This window comes from Nelumbo lutea, chromosome 4 (genome assembly GCF_056320005.1).
Source record: "Nelumbo lutea isolate HS-2025 chromosome 4, American lotus-T2T, whole genome shotgun sequence".
In the NCBI taxonomy this organism is placed as follows: domain Eukaryota; kingdom Viridiplantae; phylum Streptophyta; class Magnoliopsida; order Proteales; family Nelumbonaceae; genus Nelumbo; species Nelumbo lutea.
In genome coordinates this window covers 75,933,580-75,945,838 of record NC_142687.1, presented here as the reverse complement: position 1 = coordinate 75,945,838, position 12,259 = coordinate 75,933,580, and the positions used below count along the sequence as shown (strand labels likewise).

At 36.2% G+C, this 12,259-nt stretch overlaps 1 protein-coding gene across 1 annotated transcript; it reads left to right on the top strand.

Annotated features, from left to right (window-relative positions):
* The first annotated feature begins 5,087 nt into the window (after positions 1-5,087).
* On the top strand, positions 5,088-7,810 carry LOC148861143 (uncharacterized). The gene is made up of 2 exons (XM_088985010.1): positions 5,088-5,953; positions 6,955-7,810. Exons 1-2 carry the CDS (start codon positions 5,088-5,090, stop codon positions 7,808-7,810), a joined length of 1,722 nt encoding a protein of 573 aa, XP_088841136.1.
* Positions 7,811-12,259: the final 4,449 nt, after the last annotated feature.

The window sequence follows — 12,259 nt, the reverse complement described above, 5'->3', positions numbered from 1 at the left end:
CCCTGCTTGCAAGTAGAGGATTCAGCTTGCAGTTGATATATCTTGGCATAGTGACTCTGCTCTGAATAGGTGGACTTTGCTTGTTCCCATATCTCACAAGCAGTTTCAGCCCACATAAAAATCTTCCTTACTTGTGAGAGCATGGAAACCAAGAGCCATGTCATCACCATACTATTCTCTTGGTTCCACCTATCATATTCAACACTTTCGTTCTTCGGTTCCTTCACTCTCCCATTGATGTATCCTATTTTCCCCCTAGCAATGATGTAGAGTTTTATTCCCCTAGACCACTCAATGTAGTTCAGACCATCAAAGGGAATAACAGCCATGGGGAAATTCATATCCATTCCCCCACTGACTCTATTGTGACTCCCTGAAATCTCTGAAATAGCAGAATTCTCAAACGACATGGTAAGCACAAGATTTTTTTATCTAAACTCTCAACTTAGGATCCCTCCTTATATCAACAAAAGCTCCACAAACAACAATTCAGCTCTAGACTTAATCTGAGCACAAAAAATAGCACCAATTTCCAAAGAAGAACTATGACAAGACTGATTTTCACCACAACATTAATCAATAACGTGTAAGTTCCACCACAGCATTAATCAATAAGAGAGATCCTAACACAAATGAAATCAGACTAACGAGTAGAGAAAATAGGTCATCTATGACCTACAATCACCTTTTCATAGGTATAGGATCACACGATCCAACAAATAAAAAATATAACCCTCACAAAAGTCTGCCGACACTCAGTGGTTTGGATTCATTTGCTCTCCACTTAGTACATGACCAAGGAAAGAAATAAAAGAAGAAAGAAAACTTTAGGGTTGTACCAGTTGCAGATCTGATTTGATCAGCCCAGATTCAACAACTTGAAGAGAAAAAACTTGGTCGCCTAGATTCAATAGCCTTGCTCTGATACCATCTTGGCAATAAATCTGATTGAAATATGAGGAAGTAAAGAAGAGAAGGAAAGAAGAGAGAAAATGAGAAGGAAGAGAGGAAGAAGAAAAGGTTTGGAGCAATAGAACAGTGACGGCGACGCCAACTTCTATTATATTACATAGGGCGACAGAAATAAGAAGGGAAAAAAACCCTTGTGCCCCTGTTGTAAGTGAGTACAATAACAAAAATAACAAAAAATAAAAATAAAAACACTTTAACTAGCCAAATAGACCCTAATACAAATAACTAAATTATTTCAACAATTACATTAAGAGGTGTATTGGTATTGGTGAACTTTTCTGAATTATAAAAATGATCAAATATCCATTTTGACCCCATATATGAGAGTTTTTGTTTGTCTTTTTTGAGATATCATTGGAAAACAAAAAGTTGTATGACTACACTTCAAGAGATAAAATATAAGAGGAAACGAACAACCATTTTTCTTTTAAAGTTAAAAGATTTATGTTAAGAGATAAGAGTTAAGAGGAAACAAACAGGCCCTTAGTGTAATGGTGAATGCATCAGTACTCATCGGCAACAACAAGCAATGTAGCTTATAATAAACCTTACATAGTTTCGAGAGACCATTGACCAATACAACATGGTATATTTCAAGGCTTGGAATAACAATTGTAAGATTAAGTTCCTAATTTGTCATCCAAGGGTTCTCCATTTTCCATCATCAACCATATTATTGTTGGTGATGATTATGATGGTGTGTGTGTATTGTAATATGTATTGAATACAAGTTCAAAAATGTGTAAGTATAAAACCTTTTATTTTTCTTGTTTCATAATTTCATGGAATTATTGAAATTTTGCTTAAATTTTCTTATACACTTGACAATATATACAAACTGAAATCTATATGCCACAATATATTTTTGTTTATTAAAATAGATGCATAAACTTTCGGAAATGATGTATCCATGGCATTTGTTTTCATCCTAGCTGTAAATTTAGTACAACTTGTTTTATACTGAATTTTACTACTACATAAAAATAGAAATCATTGAATTCAAGGTGGCAACTTACCACTTAAAATATCAATTATCAAAAGCTGAGTTGGATCATAAAGGATAGCATCTCAGTCAATGTCAAAAGGGTATCCTTGCAAAAAAAAATATACATGGATGGGGCCATGAGGAGGGCCAACCCTTATACATGTGGAGATTTTGAGGCATAAAGTGCATGGTGAAAATAAATAATGATCTAGACTATTCCCTACTTCCTATTGTTTTACATGTTGGATTTCCAAAGTGATTTGGGAGCCAACCTATCTAGGGACTATCTAATCCAAAGCTTTATCGCTATTTACTGATCAAGTTTATTTTGAGAGATCAGATGATTCTAATCACTTTGACCAGGTTTGCCCAAGAGGTCTGGAAGTCAACCTGTCTTGGGACCATCTGATTCAAAAATTTACCACTGTTTAAAGATCAAGTTTGTTCAGAGTGGTCAGAGGATTATGATCACTTTGATAAGTTTTCTCCAAGATAACCATGTGTGAAGATCCATCAATTATGGATCAGAATACCTTTGGCTCCACACTATGTGTATCAAGGAACATGAGGATTGTTAACTCCTATTCTATGGTTCTAATTTGCATATGATTTGACAGGAAAATAAATCCACAATTCCATTGCTGGCAAACTCTGTGATGCCAAATACCAAAGCACATAATTTAGAGATTACAGGGAATATGTTATCAAGAACCAGCAATGGAACATAAAAAATAAAGAAATCCGCTATCAAGCAATTAAATTTTGAAGTCTTAAATAAATAAAAAAATAAGTATATAGAAGAATATGCAAATATAAATTCTAAAAGAAATAAATTAAAAAGTTCAAGAACAGATAAGCAATGGACCTACAACAGCCACAATTGCAACAAAGAGTATCACAACATCCATTTATGAGGCCCCATTTCTATCCTTAGACTCAGTGGAATAACCTTGGTCAAGTAGTCAACAGAGTCCCCGAGTGTCTACTAATGCTATGGTTAATCTATTCCAATGAAACATCCATTATATGTTTTATTAGAATATAGTCCACCATATCCATTTTCAACAAAAATCTTATATCCATTCATTAAATCACACGATAAAAGATAATAATATTATTAAAATTTGAAATTCAATATTAGATAAAAGGTAATATATGTTAATAATTGTTCGGATTTTAGTGCAAACGATATTAAAATATTACAAAAAATGAAAAAATAAAATACTCATCAAAAGAGTGTCTTTCCCTTGCCCTTCCCCTTATACAACCCTCTTGTAGGAACTTGAGATGACATTGTTCTAGACTCTTGCATCTATTAAAAAAGACAAAGAAATACAATATTATTTTTTACACTAAAACATGTGAGCAAATGAAAAATAAATCAAACTTGTGATAAGTTATCAGGTTTGGTGATGGTACTTTTGGAGTCGGATGAGAATTATCTCCATTGTGAATTAGAGGGGTTGCTAACTTACATCTCTGCACATAAAAGACAAAGTAATGAGAATTCATTATTACTTTCATGCTAAAAAAATGAGTAAATGAGAAATAAAATCCAACTTGTAATGACTTGCTAGGTTTGCTGGTGTTACTTCAAGATTGGGATGGAAATTATTTCCACCCTAAACTGAAATATTTGCCAACCCATGGCTCTACACCTAGAAGTAATAGAAAAATATGAGTAAAGTATTTTTCATAAACTAAACAAAGAATCTAGGAAACATTTAAATTTTTCATGGTTGCAAATCATCTGTTAGATTGATTTGTACAAATCTCTTTAATTAAATTAAAAAAAAAAAGGAATATAAAGTGCCAAATAGCTTGCTGTTTGGATTGAGCAAAGCCTGTTGATATCCCTCCCTTGATTCATGGTTTTTAACAATCAAATTTTGAAGGTGCCAGCTAGCTTGTTTAAGTATAGTTGCTTGCATAGTGGAGACCCGAGATCAATTCCTACCTTCACCAAGGTTGAGTGTGTGTGGATAGGGTTTAAGGTTGAGAAATCAAAAACATATCTTACCTTCCATGAATAAAAACTATAGTTATCAATAAAAAGAAAGCACATATCTTACCAATCAGAATTTCATATATTACCAACAAAAAATGTACACTAGGCTCTTATTGCTAAGGCTTCCTATAAATGGCCAAAATCCCATGTAACTAAATGACAGATTATATTCTTAGGGGAAGTAATAATATTCTTGTCGCTTCTTGCTTTCAGCTCTTGTTGCCAAGGATTTAAAGGTATTATCTATAATATCATTCTTATATTAAATTTTGCCTGTTTAATCATTTGGAAGCATTCTCTATAATGGAGTTGGAAAATGATGGAGAAAAGGTGTGAAGGATTGGCTACTACTACATGTGGTTATTTGTGTGTTGATAAATTATTAACTTTTTTTTTCTTTGGAAGGTAAGAGATGTAGAGCATAGATACTACTACATGCACCCATGCTTCATACAAATTATATATGTTTTTTTTTTTATTTCAACTTTCCAAAAGTAAGATTTTTCTTTTTCACTGAAGAACATTCAGATACAAAAAAAAAGAGAGTTTAATTAGTAAGTTGAATAAAACTCGACCCACAAACAGAGTAAGTTCATTATTATTAATTTGTTACTTGAACTGAGTGTGAAGGGGGGATCGGAACAAGGACGCCATATTGTTGAGAGAATTGTTGCAACAAGGCATGCATTTAAAACATCTTTACATCCATATTCTCCATGTACGACTCTTAGATCATAATAGGAAGGTGTATTTGTATCTTTGACCTAGTGATATTCTCTATAATTAGGAGTCCAAAATTAGGTAGGTGATCATTATTAGGGCCTAATTTTATGCCTTGTAACTTGTATATATACTGTAGCTAACATGCCTTTGAGTCACGGTTTTATAAAATATTGTTTCTTCCATTGAAATTCTCCATCTTAATTTCTTGAGTTTGATCATCATCCCAATTTCTTGGGTTTTATCATTGTATCAAAGTGGTGGTGATATTCACCATGGATCCGTTTAGAGGGTGTGTGCCCGTTGAAGAAAATGAGTTGTGTGACTCGTAGCAGTGAGGTATGGTGTGTGTCGAAACACTCATTTAATCCAGCATTTTTTTATGATTTCACGTCTGAAGTGATGACTGGCAACAACTCATCCACCTCCTCCAAGATCTCATCGACCAGTTATCCCACATCTGTGTATTATCTAAGTTCCTCAAGTAGTCTTGGTATGCTTCTGAGCCAAATCATTCTTAATGGAGAAAATTATCATGTTTGGGAAAAGGCTTTTAAAAGAGCCCTAAGATCTAAAAATAAATTGAGCTTTATTGATGGGACTCTGGACAAAACTAAGGCTGATGATAGTGACAAGAATGCTTGGGATAAATGCAATGCTATGGTTGTTTCGTGGATCTTTAATTGTGTTGACAAAAGCATACAAAATACTATAGTTTCTTTTGATGATGCTAAGGAGTTGTGGATTGAACTTCAACAGAGATATCATCAAGGGCATGGTCCCCGAATATACCAATTGAAAGGGGAATTAAATGAATTCAGGCAATGGTCATTAAGTGTCACAGATTACTATGCTAAATTGAAGGGAATTTGGGATCAGCTAGACCAGTATACTAAAGCTGACACTTGTGTGTGTGGATCGACGTGCAGAACGTTGATCAATATGCTGGAAGAAAGGGAGAATGAAAAAGTGTATAAATTTTTTATGGGTCTTGATGATCGATATGATACTCTCAGATCAAATATTATAAGTATGGATCCACTTCCTTCACTCACTCGTTGTTTTGCTATGATATCAAGAGAGGAATTGCAATTGAAAGCGGGGCAACGCGAAGATCCATGGATGCAAGCTGCTACATTTGCAAGCCGAGGAAAATTAGATCAAAGGAGTCAAGTGGGAGAAGGGCGAGATTCTACTAACCTACCAGTGATCAGTGGTCATTGCAAAAGACATGAGCATGAAAAATCTCATTGTTTCGATATCATTGGGTACCTGGAACACTAGAAAAACCGAAATCGAGGTAAAGCAAGCCGTGGTCGAGGACGAGGCAACAGAAATCACGGAGGCAAAGGAGCGACGGCCAATACAATCCAGGGCCGAGCAAGTGCCGTTACTAAAGAAGTGGGAGCATCGAGCAATACTATACAGATGTCATCTCTCACACAAGCTCAACTTGACCATTTAATGTCACTGCTAGGTACAGGTGATTCAGAAAACATGATCCATTATGCACTGTTTAGTAAGAAATTTTCCTTGGTCCACTTGTCGAATTGGATTATTGACAATGGTGCATTGCACCATGTTTCTAGAACCTTAAAGCATTTGAGAATGTTCGAGAAGCTGGAAAGGATGAAAGAGTTGTCATCCCAAATGGAGATTCTTTGAAAATAAATAAAATAGGGGATGTCATGGTTAACAAACATATCAAGTTAAAAGATGTTCTTTATGTTCCGGATTTTAAATGTAATCTGATATCCTCAAGAAAGATAAGTGAAGATATGGGTTGTGCTATTACTTATTATTTGAATGTTTGTGCGATACAAGACCCCACCCGACGAACGCAGATTGGATTGGGTGATCTCAATGATGGCCTATACTATTTGCGAAACACACAGTGCTCATGTGATGGCTTTCAAGAAGAGTACAGAGAAGTTGTGGCACAAACATCTAGGACACCCTTCTGACAAAAATTTATCATATTTGTCTGGAGTGTGTGGTTTCAACTGTAGTAGTAATGGTGTTGAGTGTTGTGATGTATGTCATCGTGCAAAGCAGGCACAAATTTCTTTTCCTTTAAGTGACAATAAAGCTTCTCGTGCATTTGAATTAGTACATTGTGATCTATGGGGTCGGTATCACACTCCATCTCTTTTAGAAAATCATTATTTCTTAACTATTGTGGATGATTTTACACGTACTATGTGGGTGTATCTTTTGCATGATAAATAGAAACTCAAAAAATTTTCATATCTTTTTATATTATGGTTAGGAGACAATTTGGGGTTGATATCAAGGTGGTTCGTAGTGACAATGGAACAGAATTTTTTAGGACTCTCAATGAATTTTTTCTCAGTCAAGGAATTATCCATCAAACTTCTTGTATTGGAACACCACAACAAAATGAGAGAGTAGAAATGAAGCACCAACACATCCTCAATGTGGCAAGAGCATTGCGTTTCCAGGCTAGTCTACCTTTAAAATTTTGGGGAGAGTGTGTCATGGCAGTAGCTCATCTCACTAACTACACACCAAGCAATGTGCTAGGAGGCCGCACACCATTTGAAGTCTTGTTTGGAAAAACACCCAAATACTCTCACATTAAAGTATTTGGGTGCCTTGCATATGCCAAAAGGCAAGGTATTAGAAATGATAAGTTTGGAGAGCGTGCCGAGAAGTGTATTTTCTTTGGATTTCTGTATGGGAAGAAAATATGGAAAATGTACAGTTTAGAAAAGGGAGATACTTTTGTGTCTCGAGATGTATATTTTTATGAAAAGTCTTTCCTTTTAGCAATAATGAGGCACTTAGAGTGGAACAGCTTTCAAGTGAGGGGGTCTGAAATTGAGTCGTTTAGGAATGAGAGAAGTCTTGTTGGGATTAATGGCAACCAACATATGGGCACAAATGAAGAAAGCGTCCACACAGGTGATGTAGAAATAAGTTCGAGTGAGCAACGAGGAGCAGATGTGTCTGACCAAGCTGCAGTAAGTACACCACAAAGAGATGAAAGTGAACAATATGTTTTGCAACAAGAGCGACATCAACGGAAAAGAAAACCCCCTGGCTACTTAAGAGACTATGTGTGTGACGTATTGTTACCGCCATCCAACGTGAACTCAGTTTGAAAAGTGCCCACGGGTAAGGCACATCCTTTAACACACTATATTTGCTATAGTAAGTTTAGTTCAACTCATAAAGCTTTCTTAGCGGCCATCAATTCTCATTATGAGCCGACTAGTTATGCACAAGCTATTAAAGACGAACGATGGATTAAGGCGATAGACAAAGAGATTAGGGTTTACAGAATTAAGTACAAATCGGATGGGAGTATTGAACGTTTCAAGGCCAAATTAGTTGTGTAAGGTTTTACTCAAAATTGGGGAGAGGATTATACAGAGACTTTTGCTCCAGTAAAAAAACATGTATCTATTTGTGTCTTTCTGGAAGTGGCAGTGACAAAAGGATGGTAACTTCAACAAATGGACGTGAATAATGCCTTTTTACATGATCTCAAAGAAGAAATTTACATGAAGCTCCCATCGGGTTTCAGTTCCAAGAAACCAAAGGCAGTATGCAAGTTACAAAAGTCTCTGTACAGCCTAAAACAAGCCTCTAGAAACTGGTTCGCAAAGTTGGCAGCATCTTTGCGTGAGTATGGTTTCAAGCAATCCACTACGGAGAGTACTCTTTTCATATACAGAAAAGGAGACATCTTTCTTGGTCTCTTGGTGTACATTGATGATATCATACTAGCTGGGAACAATTCAGAAGCGTGTGCAAAATTCAAGGCGTATCTTCATAGTTGTTTCAAGATAAAGGACTTAGGAAATTCAAAATATTTCCTTGGAATAGAAGTGGCTCGGTCTACTGCTGGTTTGTTTTTGAATCAACACAAGTTTGTTTTGAACATTTTGAAAGAAACTGGACTGACCGGGTGCAAACCCGTAGACACCCCAATTGAGCAAAATCATCGTTTGGAGCACGCCAATGGCGGTTTTCATTCTGATCCAAATCAGTATCGAAGGGTAGTGGGGCAACTGTTATACTTGACAATCACGAGACCCGGCATCACTTATGCTATGCATGTGCTTAGTCAATTCGTCCAGCAACCCCGAGTTGAGCATTGGGATAGCCTTGTGCGTGTTCTAAAATATCTTAAAGGATGTCCAGGGCAAGGTATACTGCTAAGTGGTAAGAATATTATGGTATTGTGAGGATATTGTGATGCAGATTGGACAACTTGCCCTTAAACCAGAAAATCAGTAACGGGGTTGTACTTCCATCTTAGTTTCTCCCCTATACTATGGAGGAGTAAGAAACAACCCATAGTGTCTAGATCTTCAGCAGAAGCAGAATAGAGAGCCATGGACGTGGCTGCTAGTGAAGTGATCTGGCTGCGGAGATTATTAAGTGAATTATTAATGCCGCAATTGGGAGCTACTAGTCTTTTCTGTGACAACAATGTGGCATTACACATTGCAAACAATCTTGTTTTCCATGAAAGGACTAAACATATTGAAGTGGATTGCCACTTTGTACGTGAAAAGCTACTTTTGGAGAACTCTTACCACGTTATCTTCCATCACATTTATAGTTAGCAGATTTATTTAGTAAAGGCCTTAACAAACACCAATTTCAGTTTCTTCTTTGCAAGTTGGGCATTTCAGATCCTCATGCTCCAACTTGAAGGGGAGTAATAGGAAGGTGTATTTGTATCTTTGACCTAGTGATATTCTCTATAATTGGGAGTCCTAAATTAGGTAGGTGATTATTATTAGGGCCTAATTTTATGCCTCGTAACTTATATATATACTATAGCTAACATGCCTTTGAGTCACAATTTTATAAAATATTGTTTCTTCCATTGAAATTCTCCATCTCAATTTCTTGAGTTTGATCATCATCCCAATTTCTTGGGTTTTATCAGATCCGCTTGTTGGTTGGATGTGGTTGTGGAGCAGTGGACCCTTTAGACCTAGGGATTCCAAAAGAATGCTTAGGATTTATCATGAATCCCAAGTAATGAACTCATAATGGATGCTCCTTGCCTAAGACCTCTATTACCGCATCATGAGCACCTATGGGCTCAACTGGTATGCCAAGTTGTGCCTGATCAGTCACAAAGTTCTCCATCTTTGCCTGCAATAATTTTAAAGAATATATTCTAAATGATCCAACATAAAACCACATTTGAAATTACCAAATGAATAAACAAACTTCCAACAAAACATGAAATGTGTTAGTTATCTCACCATCTGGTGGAGGTGTGTTGTATATGATTTTCAGACGAAATGGTGGCTGAGGCTATGTTGCACTCTAATATTGACCATCATCTCGGACTCATTCTCAAAAATAACAATATAGATTAGTTTACAAATAAATTTATCTAAATCATAACAAAAACTACAATTTGTAAAGTTAGGTTGTTCTAAATCCCAATAGGTCAATATTGAGGTTATGTGGGGATCAACTTGCACAAGAAACTTAAATGATTGCAGAATAAATTTGTTGGTGGAGTTGATTGGTTTAATTTATTGCAAAACATCAATCCTAACCCAAGAGAAGATGAGAGAGTGTGGAAATGGGAGAAATATGGTCATTTCACTATCAAATGACCATCTAAACAAACAAAGTGGAGTATAGGGTTGATATTGAAAGAGAGTTGAGCATCTGAACAAACCATTTATAATTTTGCGCTCTTACCTTATTCAAATTGGACTGAAGCTCATTTGAGTAGATCAAGGAAAATACAGATATAAGCATCTCTTAGAGAGGCACTAGTTGCATCCTCTCCCAAGAAAACATAAGACAAAATCAAAATGTGCCCAAAACAACTATTCCCTAATTGTCCCTGGCTTAATTAGACAATCAACCAAAGCATTTAGGCTCAATTTGGAAGGAGTACATATATAAATATGTAGCGTGCAAAACCTTATATTTTGTATGTATTTGCATAGTAAATATTTTCATTTGTACTCATTTCAAACTAACCCTTACTGATCTCCCCACCCATTGTATTCTTATAAACAAACTCCATGCCAGCCACTTTTTAACTTCAATTTTAATGAACCACACTACCAGACTAATTTCTATAACCAACCCACTACCACCTTGGAATCCCCTTCAATTAATAGCTACTCCACACCTAGGTGAACTGCGGGAAAACTTTGGTTGTTGGGCTCCAACAGCCCAGGCGGTTGGAGAATGCTCTCCACATGGCACGTAACCCCACACTTATAATAGACTAATGGGGTTAACAGTCATGGCAACAAATTATTATACTTTTATGATACGGCAAAAAAAATAAGAATTTTAATCCCAAAAAACTCTTCCCGCTAACCCAGTTTACTTTCATCCCCCTCCTCTCTCTCTCTCTCTCTCTCTCTCCCTCTCTAATCCCTTCCTCTCCACCGCACCCTACAAACCTGTGTTACAACTGGAGCATTTTTTTCACTCAACCCAATCTATTTTCATCCCCCTCCTCTCTCTCCCTCTCTAATCCCTTCCTCTCCACTGCACCCTACAAAACCTTAGTAACTGGAGCATTTTCTTTACTCAATAAACTATTCAACATCAATGGTGTGGAAGGCCAATAAGTTTTTTGGGAGATAAATCATCTATTGTTATTCTACAGGTGAGATAATAAGACTCCAACTCTTACTTTTGTCTTTTCAAATAGCCAATTATATTTAAAAAGTTCATAATAATTTTCATGAACTCAGAATGCTTTTCCATTTGTTCAATTAGTTTCCAAATATCTATAGTTTACTGAAATTCTTCAAGGACAACTTTGGGTCACCCAAACTTTGTAAGAAGCAGGAAAATCCTGATATCAATTTTATTTTGGGCAAGACCATACCACTACTTAATATTCTGTTATTTGCCTTTTACATTAAGATGTACCATGTAAGGAAATTTTAAAATTTGCAATGATACAGTCAGGAATGACAACGGAGCGGGTTCGGGGTGGGGATCATACTCCCCATCCCTGATCCCGTCGGTGATAATTTGTCCTCCATCCCCGATCCCCGACGGGGATGGGTCCCCCGTGGGGACCTAAATCCCCAAATTTTTTAGATAATAGTTTTTTTGAAAAATAAATTTACTTAAAATAAATAAAAATTTTAGATTATAAATAATATTTTAAATATGTTTTGATATATATAAATAACATTTATATATAAATATATAATCAGGGTCGGGTGGGGTGGGGACCTCAATCCCATCCCCGACCTCAACCCCGATCGGGGATTCCTATTAATCCCCATCCCCGTCCCTGCCCCACCAAAAACAATCCCCATCACTGACCCGATGGGGTCGGGGAAGTCGGGTCCACATCAGGGATTGGGAAAATTTCCATCCCTAGATACAGTGTCCATGGTACTGTTCTAATGGACTGATAATTGATCTCTATTTAGATAATTTCTTATACAATTCTCTACAACTCCTCAATGTGAAGGAAATTCTAATAGTAAAGTTAACTTTTTTCAAGTTTCCTTAATATGTTTAGTTTTACCATATGTTTTATTAGAAATAAGGTAGCTGATTTAATATAAAATAAAAGGCTCATGTTA

What these genes read in the sequence shown, in the direction of transcription:
- LOC148861143 (XM_088985010.1), top strand. Translation starts at nt 5,088, where the DNA reads ATGACTGGCAACAACTCATCCACCTCCTCCAAGATCTCATCGACCAGT. An exon ending in CATTGTTTCGATATCATTGG is followed by an intron (nt 5,954 to 6,954) that starts GTACCTGGAACA and finishes TATTATGGTTAG; the next exon opens with GAGACAATTTGGGGTTGATA.